This window comes from Chionomys nivalis, chromosome 5 (genome assembly GCF_950005125.1).
Source record: "Chionomys nivalis chromosome 5, mChiNiv1.1, whole genome shotgun sequence".
NCBI lineage: Eukaryota > Metazoa > Chordata > Mammalia > Rodentia > Cricetidae > Chionomys > Chionomys nivalis.
The window spans coordinates 88,781,785-88,803,328 of NC_080090.1; the positions used below are offsets into that span (position 1 = coordinate 88,781,785).

General features: G+C 40.5%; 1 protein-coding gene across 1 annotated transcript; it reads left to right on the forward strand.

Moving 5' to 3' along the window:
- Positions 1 to 1,328: 1,328 nt before the first annotated feature.
- Positions 1,329 to 21,187, forward strand: LOC130874175 (complement decay-accelerating factor-like; the record flags this gene model as incomplete). Its single annotated transcript, XM_057769156.1, has 8 exons — positions 1,329 to 1,386; positions 2,004 to 2,189; positions 6,687 to 6,878; positions 8,492 to 8,591; positions 9,943 to 10,028; positions 14,672 to 14,860; positions 20,430 to 20,618; positions 21,123 to 21,187. Coding segments are annotated over 8 exons (1,065 nt in total), but the record flags the coding sequence as incomplete, so codon positions are not given.
- Between the last annotated feature and the right edge of the window lie 357 nt (positions 21,188 to 21,544).

Consider the following 21,544-nt stretch of genomic DNA (forward strand, 5'->3'; position numbering starts at 1 on the left):
TCTCCCTGCAAATTGCGAAGAGTGTCCTGGCTATCCCTGATAAACGACAGATGTGAACTGAGTTAACCTTTAGGAGACAGAGATCTGTGACCTCTGGGTTAGACACTGTCTCCGTTATGGAAAACTGGCGCCACCAAAGGGGAGGCATGGGACACCAGTATACACTGCCTGGAAGTACCAAAAGACAGTGGACACATACAAACAATGGTTTAATTAATGAGCTCTGATAATGGAGGTTGTAAAGTATGACAGTCTGTATCTGAGTTTTACCTTGAGATAGTGTGGAAAGCTTTCTGCTATCTTCTAAGTTCCCAGCCTAAGAACCAATTAATTCTAATTTATTAACCTTCTGGCATTACTAGCAGTCCCTTTTCTGACTAATTGCTAAAGACATCTGCTTTCTTACAATCAGTGACTTTTGCTGTAATCTACATATTTCATGACAGCTACTTAGTTACCCACTGATGTTAGAACTCACTCCCCTCCTTAGGGTCTACATTGACTGACCCGTGGTGGGGCAAGATCATAAAAATTCCTTTGTTCAGACCTGCTTGGCGCCCTAACTATAAAAGGTGGGTTCAGAAAACCGGCCTTTTGCCACAGTCTAACAAACACCATCTCTGGCTGTGGTCTCAGTTAGCTGGTAAGCTTCTGTGCCCAGCAGTATTTTGTATTTTTATTTTTAAGTTTGCTTCTGGTTTTCCTGGGATCTGATTTCTGGAATAAAGTTTGCTTCTGGTTTATTAGACTTGGTGGTGTTCCTATCTTTGTGCGATCCCCCTGGACCCAACATTCTCCAGCTCTCTTTTAGTCTAGTCTTGTCTTCTTGGCTCATCTCCTAATTTCTGTTTTGACACCATGGAGAGACCATGAAGACAACATACTTGTTTCACTGGTTCCCACCGTTCATCTGACATCTTGCAGCTGAAGCTACAGGTCCTGGGTGTGACCTGTTTCTCAGCTCCCACCAGCCCAGAAATTCCACCGCGCCTACCCCTCTCCAGACAGAATAGTTCCTCTCCAGACAGAATTCATAGACAGCAGGTCCACCCCGAGGCTGGATCCCCAGGGTGACGCTCAAATCTCGCCCAAGCCACGGAGGGAACGCCCTCTGCACGTGGGCCGCCCCACCCATGGTCACAAGAGCCCCACCCAACCCCGCCACAGTCACTCAATTGACCGCGGCAGGAGAAACAGGTCCAGCTGCAGCCGGACTCTCTCTCTTACCTGGGGCGATGGGCAGCGCGCACGCGCCCGGGACTCAGCCCTCACCACCACTGCAGTCGCGGCTGCAGCTGTCCCTGCTGCCGCTGCTGCTGCTGTCCCTGCTGCCGCTGCTGCTGCTGTCCCTGCTGCCGCGGCTGCTGCTGTCCCGGAACATGCGAGGTGAGTGGCCCGGAGCTGGGCGCCACCAGCAATGACTGAGCCGCGGCCAGCCGGGAGCGCTCATGCTCATCAGGCATTATTCCCTGTAACTCGAAGCTCCAGCGAGCAGGTGCCCTTGGCCGGCGGGAGGGATGGGTGTGGAGTGGTGGACTGTCGGGGCTGCGACTGGATCCCGCTACCCGAGACCGGGAGAAAATCAAAAGAGAGAGAGCTGAGTGAGAATCTTCAGCCCTGCTCCGGGTTCTTTCATTCTTAAGGCCAGATGGCGGACCATCTGTGCCCCTGAGAGTCCAGCGGCAAGCAGCATCTGGCAACACACACTCCAGTATCTTAACTTGCACCTAGCCGCGGTATCAGAGTGGATTTTGAGGACATTCTGAACCTCTTCTTTAGGGGGACGGAATATTTACTCTTCACTTAATTTTGTGTTGTGTTGATGAGAGCCTAGGCGTTGCAAGTTCCTGTTGGGAAGGTTGAGCATGGGGAGTTCCTGTTGGGAAGGTTGAGCATGGGGAGGAAGTAAAGAGTCATTGCTGCTTTCCTTATTCCAGGTGTGGGGAAAGAAAATCTCTGGGGGTGGGGAGTTGTCTACTTTACCTCTGCTCTCATCTTCCTAGGTGACTGTGGCCCACCTCCAGAAATACCTAATGCCACGCCAGAGTTGGATGGAAAAACCAGTTTTCCCCAGCAAAGTTTTGTGGTATATTCATGTAATAAAGACTATCAAAAAATTCCAGGCAAGCAAGACACACTGATCTGTCTTGAAAATGGTCAATGGTCGAGCCCGGACACATTCTGTAACAGTAAGTTCTTCATTTCTTGTTAGAAATGTGACGGGGCTGTGTATCTCGTTGAGGTTATTTTTACTCCTCTTTGGACTGCCTGGTAGTTTGATAGTTTTCTAGCATTATTAACCCCCAGAGTATACATGTTGGCAGTTCACACTCCAGCTAATTGAAGGCAGTACTTCCTATAGCAGGTCCTGCTTCTTCATTAAGAGTTTGTCTTTCTATTGCACAGGCTAATAGAGAAAATAAATGATAGGTCCTGTTCAGGGAGTAAATTATATGTGAATATATTTGGCAAGTACCTTGAGACACACACCCAGGTGATCTGCCGTCTTCAACTTCATTTTGTTAAGTAGAGAGTACAACTCTTGGGAGACATTTTAAGATCTTACTTTAAAAAAATATTAAGCAAAATACTGGGAAATCAAATCCAAGAACATATCAGAACTATCATCCACTGTAATCAAGTTGGCTTCATCTCAGAGATACAGGGATGGTTCAACATATGAAAGTCTGTCAACGTAATTCACCATATAAACAAACTGAAAAATAAAAACCACATGATCATCTCATTAGATGCTGAAAAAGCTTTCGACAAAATACAACATCCCTTCACGATAAAGGTCTTGGAGAAAGCAGGGATACAAGGAACATACCTAAACATAATAAAGGCAATATACAGCAAGCCAACATCAAATTAAATGGAGAGAAACTCCCAGCGATTCCACTAAATCAGGAACAAGACAAGGTTGTTTATTCTTTCCATATTTATTCAAAATAGTTCTTGAGGTCCTAACTAGAGCAATAAGACACCAAAAGGAGATCAAGGAAGATATAGATTGGAAAAGAAGAAGTCAAACTCTCACTGTTTGCTGATGTTATGATAGTTTACATAAGAGATCCCCAAAATTCTACCAAAAAACTTCTACGACTTATAAACACTTTCAGTAATGTAGCAGGATACAAGACTAACTCAAAAAAAAAAATCAGTAGCTCTCCTGTACAGGGATGATAAAAGGGCTGGGGAAAAAAACCAGAAAACAACACCCTTCACAATAGCCACAAATATCTCAGAGTAACTCTAACCAAACAAGTGGAAGACTTGTGTTACAAGAACTTTAAATCTTTGAAGAAAGAAACTGAAGACGACACCAGAAAGTGGAAAGATGTCCCATGCTCTTGGGTAGACAGAATTAACATATTAAAATGGCAATCTTACCAAAAAAATCTACAGATTCAACACAATACCCATCAAAATTCCAGAAAAATTCTTCACAGACCTCGAAAGAGTGATACTCAACTTGATATAGAAAAGCAAAAAACCCAGGATAGCCAAAACAATCCTGTAGAATAAAAGAACTGAAGGCATCACAATTCCTGATTTCAAACTCTACTACAGAGCTACAGTACTGGTATTGGCATAAGCACAGACAGGAGGACCAATGGAACCAAATCAAAGTCCCAGATATTAATCCACACAACTTCTGACACCTGATTTTTGACAAAGAAGCAAAAAAATATCTAATGGAAAAAGAAAGCATATTTAACAAGTGGTGTTGGCATAACTGGATATCAACACGTAGAAGAATGAAAATAGATCCGTACCTATTACCATGCACAAAACTCAAGTCCAAATGGATCAAAGACCTCAACATAAATCCAACCACACTGAACCTCATAGAAAGTGGGAAGTACACTTGAATACACTGGCACAGGGAACCACTTTCTAAATATATCCCCAGCAGCACAGACACTGAGAGAAACTATTAAAGAATGGGACCTCCTGAAACTGAAAAGCTTCTGTAAAGCAAAGGACATGGTCAACAAGACAAAGTAACAGCCTACAGCTCTTCACTAACCCCACATCAGGTCTAATCTCCAAAATATACAAAGAACTCAAGAAATTGGTCATCAAAAGAACAAATAATCCAATAAAAAAATGGAGTACAGACCTAAACAGAGAACTCTCAACAGAGGAATCTAAAATGCCTGAAAGACACTTAGGAAGTGTTCAACATCCTTAGTCATCAGAGAAATACAAATCAAAACAACTCTGAGATTCTATCTTACACCTGTAAAAATGGCCAAGATCAAAAACACTGATGACAACTTATGCTGGAGAGGTTGCGGGGAAAAGGGAACACTTGTGCATTGCTGGTGGGAATGCAAACTGGTACAACCCCTTTGGATGTCAGTGTGGCAATTTCTCAGAAAATTAGGAAATAAGACCCAGTAATACCATTTTTGGGTATATATCCAAAAGATGCTCAATCGTGCTGCAAGGACATATGCTCAGCTATGTTCACAGCAGCTTTGTTTGTCATAGCCAGAACCTGGAAACAACCTAAATGCCCCTCAACCGAAGAATGGATAAGGAAAAATGTGGTACATTTACACAATGTAGTACTACACAGCAGAAAAAAAATAACATCTTGAATTTTGCAGGAAAATGGTTGGAGCTAGAAAACATTTTGAGTGAGGTAACCTGGACCCAAAAAGATAATTATCACATGTACTCACTCATAGGTGGTTTTAAAACATAAAGCAAAGAAAATCAGCCTACAAAACACAATCCCAGAGAACTTAGACAACAATGAGGACACTAGGAGAGACTTACATGTATCTGGTCTTCATGGAACGTAGAAAAAGACAGGATTTCCCGAATAAATTGGGAGTATGGGTACCTTGGGGGAGGGCTGAAGGGGAGAGGCAGGGAGGGGAGCAAAGAAAAATGTAGAGCTCAATAAAAATCAATAAAAATTCTTTTCTATTGCACAGGCTAATAGAGAAAATAAATGATAGGTCCTGTTTAGGGAGTAAATTATATGTGAATATATTTGGCTCATACCTTGAGACACACACCCAGGTGATCTGCCTTCTTCAACTTTATTTTGTTAAGTAAAGAGCACAACTCTTGGGAGGCATTTTAAGATCTTACTTTTAAAAGATCTGTTGTACATATATAGCCCTGTGTTAGCTTTAAGATACAGATTGTAGGTGATTCTGGCGAATCTGAACACAGTACAGGGATTCAGAACTGTATGTTGTGTCTGCCCACCCGGTTCCGTAGTGCTGCCTGTTCTCTCACTATAAGCCTGTGTAGCGTGTTCCTCTGCTAATTGCATTGGCATTTGTAGCTCATTAGTCAGGGAGAGAGGAGTGGCCCTCAGGGTTTAAGGCATTTCTGCCCACTACTTAGGCTTTACAGACACTGTACACCCAGGCGATGCTAATTTTCATTAAAAAGTAATGAACTAACATTATTATTATTATTACCATTTTTTATTTGTTTGTTTGACAGTATTTTGCTCAGGCTGACCTGAACTCATGGACTCTCAAAATCCTCCTGCCTCAGCCTCTCAAGTGTCTGGAATTATAACCTACCTGGCTTCCCCCTTTTCATCTTTTTACACTCTAAAATAACAATAAAAATAAAAGTATAGTCTGATAAACACAGGACTTTGAACCTATACACTTCCTACCAAACATTATCTACCCTGTGTGATTAGATGTGCTCCACCCTCATGAATTTCATGGACCCTGGTTGCTATCCCCAGCACCAGTGCAAACATGTTAGTAAGAAATTACATTAGGATGGCTGCAGTGTTGCTAGGCAACAGGAATAGTTCTGCTCCATTACATACCTGCAGGAACCACATTTATGTATGTGGCCCATCATGGATCAGAATATCATTCTGTGACTGCTGAAAAGTAAAGATAAAAGACTGGATTGCTGCCTTTGAGCGACCTGAATTGGGAGAAGCTACAGGGAATTCAGAATCATTCAAAGCGAACTCTTGACCCCTATGTGAAAGAGACTTTGCAGCTGTATTTTCAGCCGCTATAGAAGGCAAGAAAGCCATCAGCCTTTACCACGCTTTAGAGTTCGTAACCATCCCCAGTATTGCTTCACCTACCCCTTCAAGTCACCCCATGAATTGTGGATGTGGGGACTCTTCTCAGTTTTAAAGTTGAGGAAATCTTCTACCAGAAGGTAAATAATATGCACAAGACCAGAATCTCTTATGCCAAAAAGCCAGGCTTCAAGCTTGGGCCTCGGAACTACTGAGCCACCGTTTCTTACTCTGCTCCTTGCCTTGCTAGAGCTCATTGCTCCAGCTGTTTACACTTGGTGCATACTTGATGTACACAGCTGGTTCATCTGGCCCTCGTTACCAAGGGCTGCTGTAAGATTAAATGAGAAAGTGTGTAAAACACTTAGGAATATTCAATAAATACAAGATGTTTTTATTCCTATTATTATTAACATTTAATGGGGAAACATACTTAGTAGCCGGGAAATGAAAGCATCATGTGAATACACTGGATATACTGCAAATACCACAGTGATGTTTATTTAAAAACGAATATATAAAGAGGTAAGGATCCATACCAAATAATTAGTAAATAGTTAAATGAAACGGGGGTGGTTTAACTGCCAGATATTATGAGATGTCGATTAATTTACAGTCTGTGTTGTTCCTTTTTCTGACACTTTGTTAATCCTTTTAGAAAGCTGTAATGCTCCAACAAGAGTGATTTTTGCATCCCTCAAAAAGAAATATATCTATTTTAGTTATTTTCCGATTGGTAGCACTGTGGAATATGAGTGTCGGCCAGGATATCGAAGAGTACCTTCACTGTCAGACACATCAACTTGCCTTGATAATTTAGAATGGTCCACAGTTGCTGAATTTTGTGAAAGTGAGTATAATTTAAATAAGTAATTCCAATCATCTGTGTTTGTGGAAATATATGTGTGTGTATATGCCTATATATGTATACCTATATAATACCTGTATATAGGTATACATATATAGGCATATATATTCACATACATATATATGTTTGTGCTAGAAATATAAATATATATATATACACACACATATATATCTAAAGAATGATTGTTCAAATAATCATGAATTTTTTTTTTTTATTTTTGTTTTTCAAGACAGGGTTTCTCTATGTAGCCTTGGCTGTCCTGGAACTTTCTCTGTTGACCAGACTGGCCTTGATCTTAGAGATCTGCCTGTCTCTGCCTGCAGAATGCTGAGATTAAAGGTGTGCACCACCACTGCCCAGCTGAGTGTTTTTTTTATTAGACAAATGTTTACATAATAAGAATACTTACTCACAGATTTCATGTTTACTTAAGGTTACCTAAAATGATGATATTCTAAGTATGTTGTTTTTTGAAGCAACAAAGCATGAATGTAAAATTAAAAAAATGTAAGGGTTAGAATTATCAGTCGCTTAGAGAATGATTTTGGGTATGTGTCTCATATTTATTTTTTCCCACTGTCCTAAGTTATAATCATGTAAATTCAAGGTGCGTATTATTTCATAAAAATATCTTTATTATTTGTGTGTATGTGTTTTTCATGCATGCGTGTATGTGCTCATAAGTAGGTATGACTGTACATGTTTATGGTATATGTGTTTGTGGGCAGAGGACAGCCCTAGGTGTCAGCCTGGAACTTCACTGCATAGCCCATGCTGTCCTCTCCCTCCCTCCCCGCTGGTTTTTAAAAAGGTTCTGTCTCCCTCTTATCACTGAGAATACAGGGGTGTGTCACTGTGTCCAGCTGTTTACATGGATTCTGGTGACCGAAATAAAAAGAAAGCACTTCATTTACTGAGATATTTCCCCAGGCCCTTAATGTTCTTTTGTATTTGCTTCTATGTGCGTGCAGGTTTCTCTTTTGCGTGTGTGTGTGTGTGTGTGTGTCATTCTTCAGGTACTGTTCACCTTATATCTAGACAGGATCTGTCATTGGCCTGGGGCTTCCCAAGGAGGCCTGACTGACTGCACAGTGAACCCCAGGGCTCTGCCTGTCTCTGCCTGCCAAGTGCTTGATACCATGGCCAGCTTTTTATGTGTGTCCTGGGGATCAACGTCAGGTGCTCGCCCTTACATGCAAAGAACATTACCAGCCCAGCCTTCTCTCTACTTCCTCCCCCATTTAAATTTTAAGTTCGAATGGAACTCATGTGTTTCTCTGCGGTGTTTTCATGCATCGGGTCATTTTACTTTGTCTTATTCCGCTCTCACCGTCTCTCACCTTCCCACTGGTTCCTGACCCCGGGTCTCCTGCCCTTCTGCTGTCACGTTCCAGGTAGACCTCTCCTTTTCCTCATCGCTGCTCCCGTAAGACCGCGTCTTCCCCCTCACTGTTAGCACTGTGTGTGTGCACATGTATATGATTACTATTACCACTCCGTTAACATCGTCAGTACAGTTAGACTTGTGTTTTACTTAATTTTTTTTTGCTTGTATCTAATAATGAAAAAGAAAAATTTGATTTTTTTTTTTTAAGGAGAATCATGTCCTCATCCTGGAGAATTGCAAAATGGTAATATTGACATAACAACGGACATATTATTTGGTTCAGAAATATTCTTCTCATGCAACACAGGGTAAGTTTCATCACACTAAAGCTTTATGTTTAATTAATGACAACAAATTAGGAGTTCAGTAGACACTGATAGATTTGTGACCTGTTCACTAGTTGGTAGCAAAATAATGCCCCATAGTGAGAGTGGGGGTGATATGAACAGTGCATAGTGATGCACGCGCGTGTAAATGTGCATAGTCATGCACATGCATGTAAATGCGCATAGCGATGCACACGCATGTAAATGTCAGATGAAAGCTATGGACAAAAGTGGAAAGACATAAAGCCTCTCCCAAAGAACACTTGCCACAGCTAATTGTAAATTTAGTATTAGTAATGTGGGCCGGGAAAAGATTTTTATACTTCTAACATCTCTGCATTATTAGATTCCAATATGTATGTAATTCTAAATATGATTAGTGAAGAAACAATTGAAATTTGTCGATGATACAAAATTAACAATCCTTAAAGTGTTAAAAATCAAGCCAATTTTAAACTGACTTAAATATTAATTTGCATCTGAGTTTCCTGTATGCAGACACACTGTTAGGTCGTGGGCTTAAAAATGCTGAGTGTGAAGATGCCCTCCTAATAGGTCGCTAAGGCTTTTTTAGATCTGCATGTAGAACAAGGAAGTTCTTTAATTAATGCCATCAGCCTCTCAGGCAGTGGGAAACTTCAGTTCATTTCTTTGTGTCTCCAAGCTGGGTCGCCGCCCTTCCTCCCCACTTTATATCAGATGGAGGCAGCACTGAGTTTAGTGGGTCCCCAGGAGCACATGGAATTAGGGGAAAAGGCGGCCTAGTGGACTAGAGGAGGGGTTGCAAGCGGGAGGAAGTGGCTTTAGAGCTGATCAAAACTCCTTACAGTCATGCGAAAAGTTCTCAGAACGTCTTCTTAGAAACAAATGAAGCAAAATTTGTTTCCAACTTTAAGACGGGAAAGAGGTAGCACTTTGCCACTGCCTTTATTAAACAGAGGTTCAGTGGGGTCAGGAGTTTACCATAGTGTAAGCCCTTGGCCATGCTACACCATGAACCCTTTAAATAGAAATGCACTCTGTGATTTGTGAAGCCTGTTCTTTTAGAATTTAGAATAAAGGGTTTCATCAAACATGATTTTAGAAGGTTTTCTTCATTTACGTATGTTCTATACAGTAAGCTAATGGAGCATTTTGCATGTCCGGAAGTCTTGCCGTTTCAGTATCATTTCCGTGAACTAAACAGTTTTCTTTTAAATTTTAATGGATATGTTTACCAACTGTCATTTTGTCTCCATCTTCTGGTATACTCAATCTTTTAAAATGATGTTCTGGAGAATGAAAAAAATCAGACTTAAGTATCTGAATATAGCAGCCTTCCCCTCTCCATTAGGTACAAGCTAATTGGTGTAGACTCTGCCTTCTGTTACTTTACGGGAAGTACTCTCGACTGGACTGACCCACTCCCAGAATGCGCAGGTATGTTCCCTTTTAAAAGCCTGAGTCCTCACATTGTGGGGCCAAAGGATTAATGAAATTCATTATTTTTCATTTAAGAATTATTCATGCCCTATATTTGTGGTACCGCAACTTTTCAGTGTCTCTACTAATGACAGACTTCTTAATTTATCAGCTATGGGAGTCCTCCTAAAGTTAGCTCTTAGAATTAATATCCTTAACTACAGAATAATTTCATTAATAATTAAGAACTGACTTTGGTTTATATTATACTTGGTCATTTGGTCATATCTAACCATTCCTTCTAATAATCAGAGAAGCAGGAGATCTCCCAGTTTCATGGAAGGAAATGCCCCTCAGAGTCCCTACGGTTCCATCTCTCAAAAGTGTCACTTCAAGGCATTTAATATAGGTCTTTTACCACAAATGCTCTTTCCCTAAGACCCAGTGTTGCCTACCTGAATCTTTTTAGAGTTGGTTGTCAGCTGAGATAATTCCCTAGAAGGTTTTAAAGTAGGACGTTTTTATCATTAGAGGAATAAGATTGTGTAATAAAGAAACCATTCCTACCCTTAAGAATCTCAACTTCTCAAAGAGAAAATGCAGTGTAGAAATAATATCATAAGGGAATATATCCATCACCTTTAAATCCATTAGAGACATGGCTCTTTTTAAAAACTGAGAGAAGGAAAATGTGTGCAGTTTGTAAATTTGTTTGAGGGCTAGGTTTCTGGTTCTCAGGTATGCTGAGACCACTAAGTCCCACTAAGCCCCAGACATTTTTAAATAAATGTAGACTTCATTCCTTTGATACTTAACTTACACCTTATTCCAATGGCTTCTAAAATGTGTGTGTGTGTGTGTGTGTGTGTGTGTGTGTGGTGTTACTAGGAGGAGGAAAGTTGAACAGACAGTCCTTTGTGGACTGACCTCTGGTGGAATCGGTTGCCATGAAGCAGCTCATAGGAAGCCTGCTGTCAAGGAGCCCACTCCCATCACACCCATCGTGGGCCCACCCTGCTAACCCATCATGTCATTTCCTCTCACTATCATCGTTATGTCCCACTCATAGTAAAAGGCCTTGTAACAACACTAAAAGATGAGGCCGAGGAGGAGCTGGAATACATAGTTTGTTGGCCCAGACAACCTGGCCTAAAGCCTGGGTAGGAGGTTCCAAGGCTGAAGCCAGTATTTTTGTGAGTAGATGCTGCCATAGGGCCACAGAAAAGTGCCCATCAGGAATGTACCCTAGTACAGAAGTATTTGCAGAAAACTCACTTCCTGTTTGTGCTGCACCTAAGCAACAACCTGTTTTCTTTTTGCTCTTTCTGGTGAACACCCTTGTTTTCTTGACTCTAAGTCACCTCCCCATCAGCAGCTACTGATAGCCACATTCCCCTGGAAAATCCCTTGTACCTTGGCAGTCCAGTGTTACTGCATATTCCTGTAATCCCAAGTGTGAGACTCCTCTATTTTTGATTTTCACATTAACTTACTTTTTTAAAATTTTGTTTTGACATCACCAAAAGAAAAAAGTGGAAAGCAAATTCTTCTTTTTCCCTAAACATAATATTTTATTAATTATTTGGGAATTTCATACAATGCACCCCAGTAACATTCACTTCCCATTCCTCCCAGATCTAACCTCCCACCCTTGCAGCCCTCCCCCTCAAAAAAAAAAAACAAACCAAAAAAACAACACCCAGTCCAATTTGTGTTGCCCATATACTTGCTGGAGCATGGCCAGCCCATTAGAGAAGACGGAGTCCTCTGAAGTGTAGCTCTTCACAGCTGATTGGAGGTGAATTGTTTCTGGTGACAGTTCAAGTGTGTAGCTTTGGTACTTAGATGGCTGAGGGTGCCCAGTCTCCAGTGTGACTCTGGTCAGAGGAAAATGACTTGAGCAATGATGAGCACATTCAAGGATCGTCTTTAGTTAAATGCCAACACGGCATGGGTAGGGGGCAGACTTGACTGAATGAAGCCTCACTCATGGGAGGATCTGCTTTTTCTTATCTCACTGTTGTTACTTTATTTATTTCTTTTGGATTAATTTCAGTTGACTGATGGTACCTGCTTACCTCTGATCAATGCTTCTCTACTATGACTGTCTTCTCAGACTATTCTCTTTGTTTTCGCTTCTTTAAGGTATTTTTCTTTACTACTTCCACAGTATGTGGAAGTACTTACTGTGTCTTACTCCCTTCTGTGTTACTTCTAATACCATTTATTTCTCTCCATCTGGACTCTTGTACTGAGGACTACTCCTAACATTATTAAGACCAAGGTTTGAATATTAAAAATGACCCATGGCCCCAAAGCTACTGTTCCCTTTCTTACACAACTGTGAGGCTCCTGGATCCTCTGGCACACATAAGAATGCAGCAAATCCTATACATTTGAGCCATGTCTACCATGAACGTAATGCTGACTTCATTGTCCTTTGCTTTAGAAATGAGCACACTACCAACAAAGACTGCTCTCAAGAATGTGAGCTAGCAGAAAGAACCCTGGAGGAGGAACTGGCACAGGGGATTCTTGACGTTTGAGTATGTCCTATACTGCAGGAATGGGTGGTAGGATGGGCTGTCACTGGACACATTCACTAGTCCTAATAGATATTTCAATGAGTACAAGAAAGCCACAGTAGGGCAGTGCACACTTTTTCAATATTGGGTCTGTGTAGGAAACTCAGTAGGTAGAATTCCAGGGGTTAGAGAATGGGCTTTCCTTGTTCCTCATTACTACTTAATTCATAGTCTGCCCAGGGTGATGCTTCTGAAACACAAATGTCCATGTCTTTTCTTCTTCAAGCTTATCAGAATGTCTGAGTACTTAGAGATCTAAGCTCCTAGTGGCATTGAAGGCTACCACTGTCTCCTTGCTTCTCAGCACTTAGGTTTTGCCTCATTTACTTTGTTGAGTTAGAAACAATCTGTCACATGTGTGACAGCAATTATCTTGTTCCAGGCTCTGGGACTCCAGTCATGAGGCACCAGGCCTACCTATCTCATGATCTCCCCACCCCATGTATATTTATATGTTTTACGGATGCACATATGTGATATTCACATGTGTGCACACACATGTATGGTACAGAGGACAACATAGTCTGTTATGAAGCAGGAGTTTTTATTCTTGGATTTTTGAGACAATGTCCAAGTGCCCTGGGCTTGCTTGAGTTGGGTAACCTAGCCATCAATCAGGCCCAAGGAACTGCCTGTATCTACTTTCCCAGCCTCTCCAGGAACACACCATTAAGTCCAACTTTTTAATGTGTGTTTTGGGAAATGTTAATATAGGAAGCAATTCTGACTAAGCTATCACCCAGTGCTGCCTCATAATTTTTGATACCTCTGCAGTGTCCTTCTATAGCTGGATCAGTCTAGAAGGTCCTTCAACCCCGTTTCCTGGCCATGTTCCCCATTAAGAGTCCTTCAGGAGGACTCCCTAGGCAGGTTAATTATTTCTTCTCTGTCTTTCCATGCATACTTCTGTGTTAGCTTTAATATTATATTGACGCAACATCTCCGGTCTCTTTCAGAACTTGATTTATGTTTATTAGATTTTTAAAAAATATCAATCCAAGTTCCAACTCCCTCCCCTCCTCTCATTCCCTCCACACACCCTCCTAGTACATCCCCATCTACTTCTCAGAAAGGGCAAGGCACATTCATCCTAGATCTCAAGACCCAGGATGTAAATTCTTCAATTGGCTTTTGTCTTCTTCTCATAGGACAGTGCTATGTGTTAGCTGCTCCTAGCATGCTTGGACTGCACCAGTGGGTGGTTCTTGCTTAGTTTAAAATGTATCATGAATTTGCTAGTATCCTATGCCTGCTTAAGTACATTTAAGGCAGTTTAATTTGATGTGCACATGGAATTATATTGTTTTCTTGATTAACTTAATTGTGCTAAAGAACATGAAACCCATTGGTCTTGCTATTAGGATAACTTTCATAAAGGGGGTGTTTTTACAGTAAAGCCATTACAACATAGCTTGCACTTTATTGTTGTAATATGAGCGTCAGGGCTGCGTCCCCGGTACCCAGCCGCCTGCATGGCTAGCTTATGCCCCGAAATAATTACACGGAAACTGTATTCTTTTAATCACTGCCTGGCCCATTAGCTCCAGCCTCTTATTGACTAGCTCTTACATATTGATCTAACCCATTTCTAATATTCTGTGTAGCACCACGAGCTGGCTTACCAGGAAAGATCTTAACCTGCGTCTGTCTGGAGTGAGAGAATCATGGCGACTCATTGACTCGGCTTCTTTCTCCCAGCATCCTGTTCTGTCAACTCTGCCTACCTAATTTTCTGTCCTATTAAAGGGCTAAGGCAGTTTCTTTATTTAACCAATGAAATTAACTCCTCCATCACTTTATTTATTTTAATTCAACTGGTTGTAATTCTGCCCTGTGTAAGGTCTCAGTTAGTCAGTCCTCCCTAAAATCCCTTACCCTAGATGTAAGAATGTAGACCTTGTACCAGTGCCCACAGGTTGAGAACAATTCTAATAGGTATTTGTCAGCGTCCCTTCTGTGCTAAAGCTGAGCTCAGAGGGAAAAAAAAAGTTGTTTTTAATTGTCTCAAAAAATTTTAGCATGTTTTAGTCTCAGTTTTTTTTTTCTTATTTAAAAGATATTTCGATTCTTTTAAAGAAATTCATTGTCCAGATCCACCACCAATTAAGAATGGAGAAATGCGAGGAGGAAGTAAAACTTACGTCTATAGACACACTGTCACCTATACATGTGCCATAGGCTTCGTCCTGGTTGGAAACAGTTCCATTCATTGTACCTTGAATGGTGATCAAGGAGAATGGAGTGGCCCAGCACCCCAGTGCACAGGTAATCTGTGTATTCCTCTTCATATACACACTTTCTCACTTAGTATATATTTATGCATACTTACTGTTTAGATGGTTTTTAAGACAAGTAAAATCATGTGTTATTTAACTTACCAATGAACTGAAGAGATTTCTTGGTAAAAGATAGCAGTGTAAGCCAGGGGGTGGTGGCGCACACCTTTAATCTCAGCACTCGGGAGTCAGAGGCAGGAGCTTCTCTGAGTATGAAGTCACCCTTGTATACAGGGTGACTTCTAGGACAGCCAGGGCTATACAGAGAAACACTGTCTTGGGAAAAAGGTGGAAATGTCTCTTTCCTCCAAATCATTATCAGAATGGAACATCTTGCACTTTTTGAGAGAGACTTGTAATGTATTAATTAATATTTACCTGATAACCAGGGTCGCAGTCTTCTCAGTTGGGCCCTGATCCATTCTCGGTGTTATTTTGTGGTCTCTTTTGGAGCTTTGGGGTAAAGAACCCCTAGAGTAGATAGAGCCTTAGTCACTCACCTGGGTGTTGCCCTACTGCTAACAGCAGAGACCAGGAGTCAAGCTGCCTCTCCTACCAAGCCCAGGAAGACTAAGCATGCGTGGAAGACTCTAGCAGAGTAATGGGGTCACTGCAGAAACTCAGCCCAGGTTCCTGAGGTATAGTGACCTTTGTCTTAGGACCCGTGCTTTGCTATCTCGGTCACCCTATCTCAATTGATGCTGAGCCTGAATCTGAGTACAAATACTATCTGGCATTCACTCAGAACTTTGGGTATAGAAAACTATTTTTTTTTCAATTTACCCAAGGCACCATGCACAGAAAGGTCATGGTTTGTTGAATAATCAACTCCGAACCATCAGAATCATTACCACAAAGGGTGTTTGCTTTGAATGACCTTATGCTTCTGGTCTCTTGTTTAAGTAATTGGTGATGGGATAATAAATTGGTATTTGTGAGTTATTGCTTTTAGAAAATTATATTGGTATTGATTCTTGTATATTGATACAAAGTTAAATTATATTGGATATTGTATGTGGGTATGCTTCTACCTTGTTTAAAACCTTTGTTATGTATTGATATATATATATATATTGTATTGATATATATACATATATTTACTATATTGCAGTGTACATTTCTACCTCTGATTAAGATACTTATATATTGTTTATGTAATGATATACATTGTTTACATTCGGAGGTCATTGTCCTCATTTATTGCACAGTTGCTTATTCTCTTAGTCTTCAAGTTAGACAGGTATTGAGAATTATAGATCAATAGTCATATATGTTTGTCATATTTATATTTAGGCTAATCAGGTTCTTTAGATACATAGAGATTATATTTAGTATAGATAGTATAATCTTCAACCTCTTTGAAGAGCTGTAGAAAATGGCCTTTAATCTAACCTAGAGTTCCGTGCTAGTGAGACACAATCACTCCAGGCAACACCGCTCTACTCCCAAGAGAACGTTGAGCACCAAAGACACTCCACTTGGAGCTTGTCTTCTTCTTGGCAGAACTGGCCTTTGGGCAAAGAAAACCCCATACCTTGACCACTGACAGAGATACAGAGTATCCGTAAATGGATAAAAACAGGATTGTCTTATCCTGCCAAGACAGGGTAAGATAGTTCTAAAAAGTTTCTTGCCTTTGAAAATGGCATGTCAGTTATGTTAGGCCTTAGCCAAAGTTGGTTGCCTCAACATTGCAAAACGAGACTTTGGGTGATTGCCCAGGTAGTCAGTTGTCTCTGTCATTTGTTGCACATTTTGGAAGTTTCCCGTTAGTACTTCCTGGTGGCTCAAGTAATATTATTTCCCTTCTCGGATCTTTGATGGAGTTGAAGATTATATAATTGTAGTTACCCTCCTCATGATTTAGCTAAACTCAATTTCAATACATTATTTAGACTCATTGAAATAGAATGCTTAATAAAACTTTTGTTATATGTTTTTTGCTTAATATTGTTTGTTACTTGTAATTTTATATTTAGTATTTGTTCCTATTGTATATAGTTGTATTGGGTTTGGTTTGATCTTGTTTAGACAAAAGGGGGAGATTATGGGGAAGCTCAGCCAATCACATTTGGCTAGGGTGTGGCCGCTGGGGGTGAGGGAAGAAGGAAGGGGATCCAGGTGCCTGCCTTTGTTTAATCTCTTGCTTGGTGGCACATGGTGCTCGTGGAACTCCTGTTGCGCGAGTCTCTCTGTTTTCCAATTATTAAACTAAATTCATTTTTTTTGAGCTGGTCTGGTTAATTCTAACTACCGGTCGACCATGCCCCTTCATTAGTAGATTAATATTAGTACTAAAAATATTGAATGGACAGAAAGAAAAAACAGACTCATCTCTAGTCATCATTGGGGAATTCCACATACCTATTCCTATAACTAAAAGATAAAAAGGAAGAAAACAGGAAAAATCCCTAAGAACAGAGAAGAGTGAGCCCCAGTGGTTAAGGTGAAGCAGATTTCATGGAAGAGTTGAACCCATAATGACAGACGATCAGTCCTTTTGAGGACACAGTTACCAAAACTAACCGTCTGCTGGCCTCAGCCCTGGTGCCATATTCATAGCCTTCTTCCTGACCACAGTGGAATTAGATTGGGCATCAGCAACAAAATGCTGATTAGGAAGTTCCCGGAAACTGTAAACTCAGTGGGAGTATATAAATCCTTTTTATTTAAAATGAGAATTTAGTGAAACAAAGAATAATTTGTATGCATGTATGATGGCCTTAAGATGAAATAGAAAGGCCACTTACTCCAATCTCACCATCATTGTCTGACGACCTGGGAGGAGTTGTGCTATGTGGCAGGGATTTTGAGTTGTGTCTTATAAACAGCGTTTGATATAGATTTTTAAAAATAAAAACAATTTAAAATGCATAAACCACCTGATCCTTAGAATTTTGTGTCTGGTGGGCAGGGCAGGACGTCATGGTGGATATTACCAGTTGCTTCAGGGACAGGCATGCCTGTGCACAGTAACTTACCTACACCATCTCCATGGTGATGGCATGCAATCTGCACTGTGATTTTATTTGTTTTACATTATTTATTAGTGTATTAAAATTGACACATATTCATACCACTTTAGGGGGTATTCTGATGATTTAGGGAGAACATGTGAAGTATATTGATCCAATTTGATGGCCCTGTTTTTAGCCCCATTGTTTAGCTGAGGCTGACAAATCTAAGAGGGGTCAAAGATTTTGTTCACTTCAGCCCTACTTAATGCTTTGTGGAAGGGGCTGGGTGAAAGCTCCCCAAAGGCAAGCAGTGAGGAATAAGTCTATGCATTCACTAGCATATTCTGAAGACAGTGGACAGAGTAGCTGATGGCATTTGCTTTTATAGAAAAACATTCTTTGGTCTTGATGTATGTAGAGGAAGATAACTTTGAGGAGAAAATGGAGAGATGTGTTATCTGTCACATGGTAAGATATTATTCCATCTCTGTGGTTATTCTCGACACAGAAGAAAACCTTAAAACCTGCAATATTGTATTGGTGTAAATCTCTTTAGTCATTTATTGGTATAATTAATTGAAGCAAAACTGATGTAGCTTCTCCTTTCATTTCTTACATATAAGACTTTTAGGCAGTTTTATAAAATTTAGGACTCAGTAATATAGAGAAATCACGAAACATTCATCTTTCAGTGCCTGACTGATTTACCTAGTATACTGCTTTCAGTTGTCTCATGTAAAATGAGGCTGTGTGGGGGATGCACAGGAGCAACGGGAGGGTGAGGGGTGGGGAGTATTACCAGAACACAGGTCCTAATGTATATTGTTATGAAACTCATTGCTATGTACAGTAATATGCACTAATATAAATGACACAGCATTGTGAAGGCCATAATAAGGACTGGTTTCCTAAAAGTCCTTTCTATGGGTTTGTGGGTGGAGAAAGAGAACAGATACTTCAGTTAGTACAAGAAAGCCACAGTAGGGCAGTGCACACCTTTTAAATGAGGGGTCTGTGTGGGAACCTCAGTAGGTAGAATCCCAGGGTTTAGAGAATGGGCTTTCCTTGTTCCTCATTACTACTTAATTCATAGTCTGCCCAGGGTGATGCTTCTGAAACACAAATGTCCATGTCTTTTCCTTCTTCAAGTTTATCAGAATGTCTGAGCACTTAGAGATCTAATGGCACTGAATGCTAACACTGTCTACCTTCTTTTTGGCTCTTAGGTGTTGCCTCATTTACTTTGTTGAGTCAGGGTCTAAATGCAGCCCAAGCTGGTCTCACAATCATCTTGTTCCAGGCTCTGGGACTCTAGTCATGAGGCACAAGGCCTACCTATCTCATGATCTCCCCACCCCATGTATATGTTTACAGATGCACATATGGGACATTCACATGTGTGCACACATGCACATGAATGGTACAGAGGACAACTTCAGCTGTTATTAAGCAGGAGTTGTTAATCTTGGATTTTTGAGACAATGTCCAACTGACCTGGCGTGGCTTGAGTTGGGTAACCTAGACATGAATCAGCCCCAAGGAGCTGCCTGTATCTACCTTCCCAGCCTCCCCAGAAGCACACCACTAATCTCAACTTTTTAATATGTGTTTTGGGAAATGCTAGTATAGGAAGCAATTCTGACTGATCTATAACCGAGCGCATTCTCATAATTTTTGACACTTCTACACTGTCCTTCTACATCTGGATCAGTTCTAGAAGGGCCTTTAACCTCTTTGCCTGGCTGTGTTCACCATCAAGAGTCCTTCAGGAGGACTTTCTAGGCGGGTCAATGTCTCTTCTCTGTCTTTCCATGCCTGCTTCACCTTTACATTATAGTGATATAACATCTCCGTTCTCCTTAAGCACTAGATTTTTTAAAATTATATTTTTAAAAAATACCAATCAGAGTTCCCACTCCCTCCCCTCCTCTCATCACCTCCACACACCCTCCCATCTTACCCCCATCCAATCATCAGGGAGGGCAAGGCACATTCATCACTAGATTTTAAGACCTAGGAAGTAAATTCTTCAATTGGCTTGTTTTCTGCTCATAGGACAGTGCTGTGTGTTAGTGGGTCAGAGTATGTTTGGACTGGTCCAGTGGGTGGTTCTTGCTTAGTTTAAAATGTATCATGAATTTGATGGTATCCTGTGCCTGCTTAAGTACCTTTATGGCAGTTTAATTTTATGTGCACATGGAATTATATTGTTTTCTTATATTGGTTCTAAAGAACATGAAACCCATTGGTCTTGCTATTAGGATAACTATCAGAAAGGAATCCTTTTAAAAGTATAACCATGACAACATAGCTTGCGCTTCATTTATTTATTTTGATTTAAGTGGTTGTAATTTCTGTCCTGTGTAAGGTCTCAGTTATTCAGTCTTCCCTAAAATCCCTTACCTAGAGGTAAGAATGTAGACCTTGTGCTGCCCCAACAGGTTGAGAACAATTCTAATAGACATCTCTGAGCATCCCTATTGTGGTAATGGTGAGTTCAGAGGAAAAAAAAGTTGATTTTAATTGTTTCAAAAAATTTTTTAGCTTGTTTTAGTCTCAGTTTCTTTTCTTCATTCATAAAGATATTTTGATTTTTTAAAGAAATTCTTTGTCCAGATCCACCACCAATTAAGAATGGAGAAATGCAAGGAGAAAGTAAAACTTACGTCTATAGACACACTGTCACCTATACATGTGCCACAGGCTTCGTCCTGGTTGGAAACAGTTCCATTTATTGTACCTTGAATGGTGATCAAGGAGAATGGAGTGGTCCAGCACCCCAGTGCACAGGTAATCTGTGTATTCCTCTTCATATACACACTTTCTCACTTAGTGTATATTAACGCATAATTAATGTTTGAATGGTTTTTAAGACAAGTAAAATCATGTGTGATTTAACTCGCAGATCAACTGAAAAGTTTTCCTGGTAAAGATAACAATGTATTCCGGGTGGTGGTGGCACACACCTTTAATCCCAGTACTGGTAGGCAGAGGCAGGAGTTTCTCTGAGTTTGAGGCCAGCATGGTCTACAGGGTGAGTTCCAGGATAGCCAGTTCCATAGAGAGAAACCCTGTCTTGGAAAATGGTTGAAATGTCTCTTTCCTCCAGATCATTATTAGAATGCAACATCCTGTACTCTTTGAGGCAGACTTGTAACTCATTAATTAATATTTACCAGATACCATGGGCCGTAGGCTCCTCAGTTGGGCCTTGATCCATTCTCAGTGTTCTTTTTGTTGTTTCTTAAGACCCAGTAAGTATTCTTCAATTGGCTTTTTCTTTTCTTCTCATAGGACAGTACTATGTGTTAGTTGCTCTGAGTATGCTTGGACTGGTTCATTGGGTGGTTCTTGCTTAGTTTAAAATGTATCATGAATTTGCTAGTTTCCTACACCAGCTTAAGTACCTTTATTGTCAGTTTAATTTTATGTGCACATGGAATGATATTGTTTTTTTGATTAACTCAATGGTTCTAAAGAACATGAAACCCATTGTCTTGCTATTAGGATAACTATCTGAAAGGGTGGTTTTTTTTTTTTAAACTGTATAAGCATTACAACATAGCTTGCACTTTATTTATTTATTTTGATTAAAGTGGTTTTAATTTCTGTCCTGTATAAGGTCTCAGTTATTCAGTCTTCCCTAAAATCCCTTACCCTAGGGATTGTGCTGCCGCCCATAAGTTGAGAACTATACCAATAGGCATTAGTCAGCG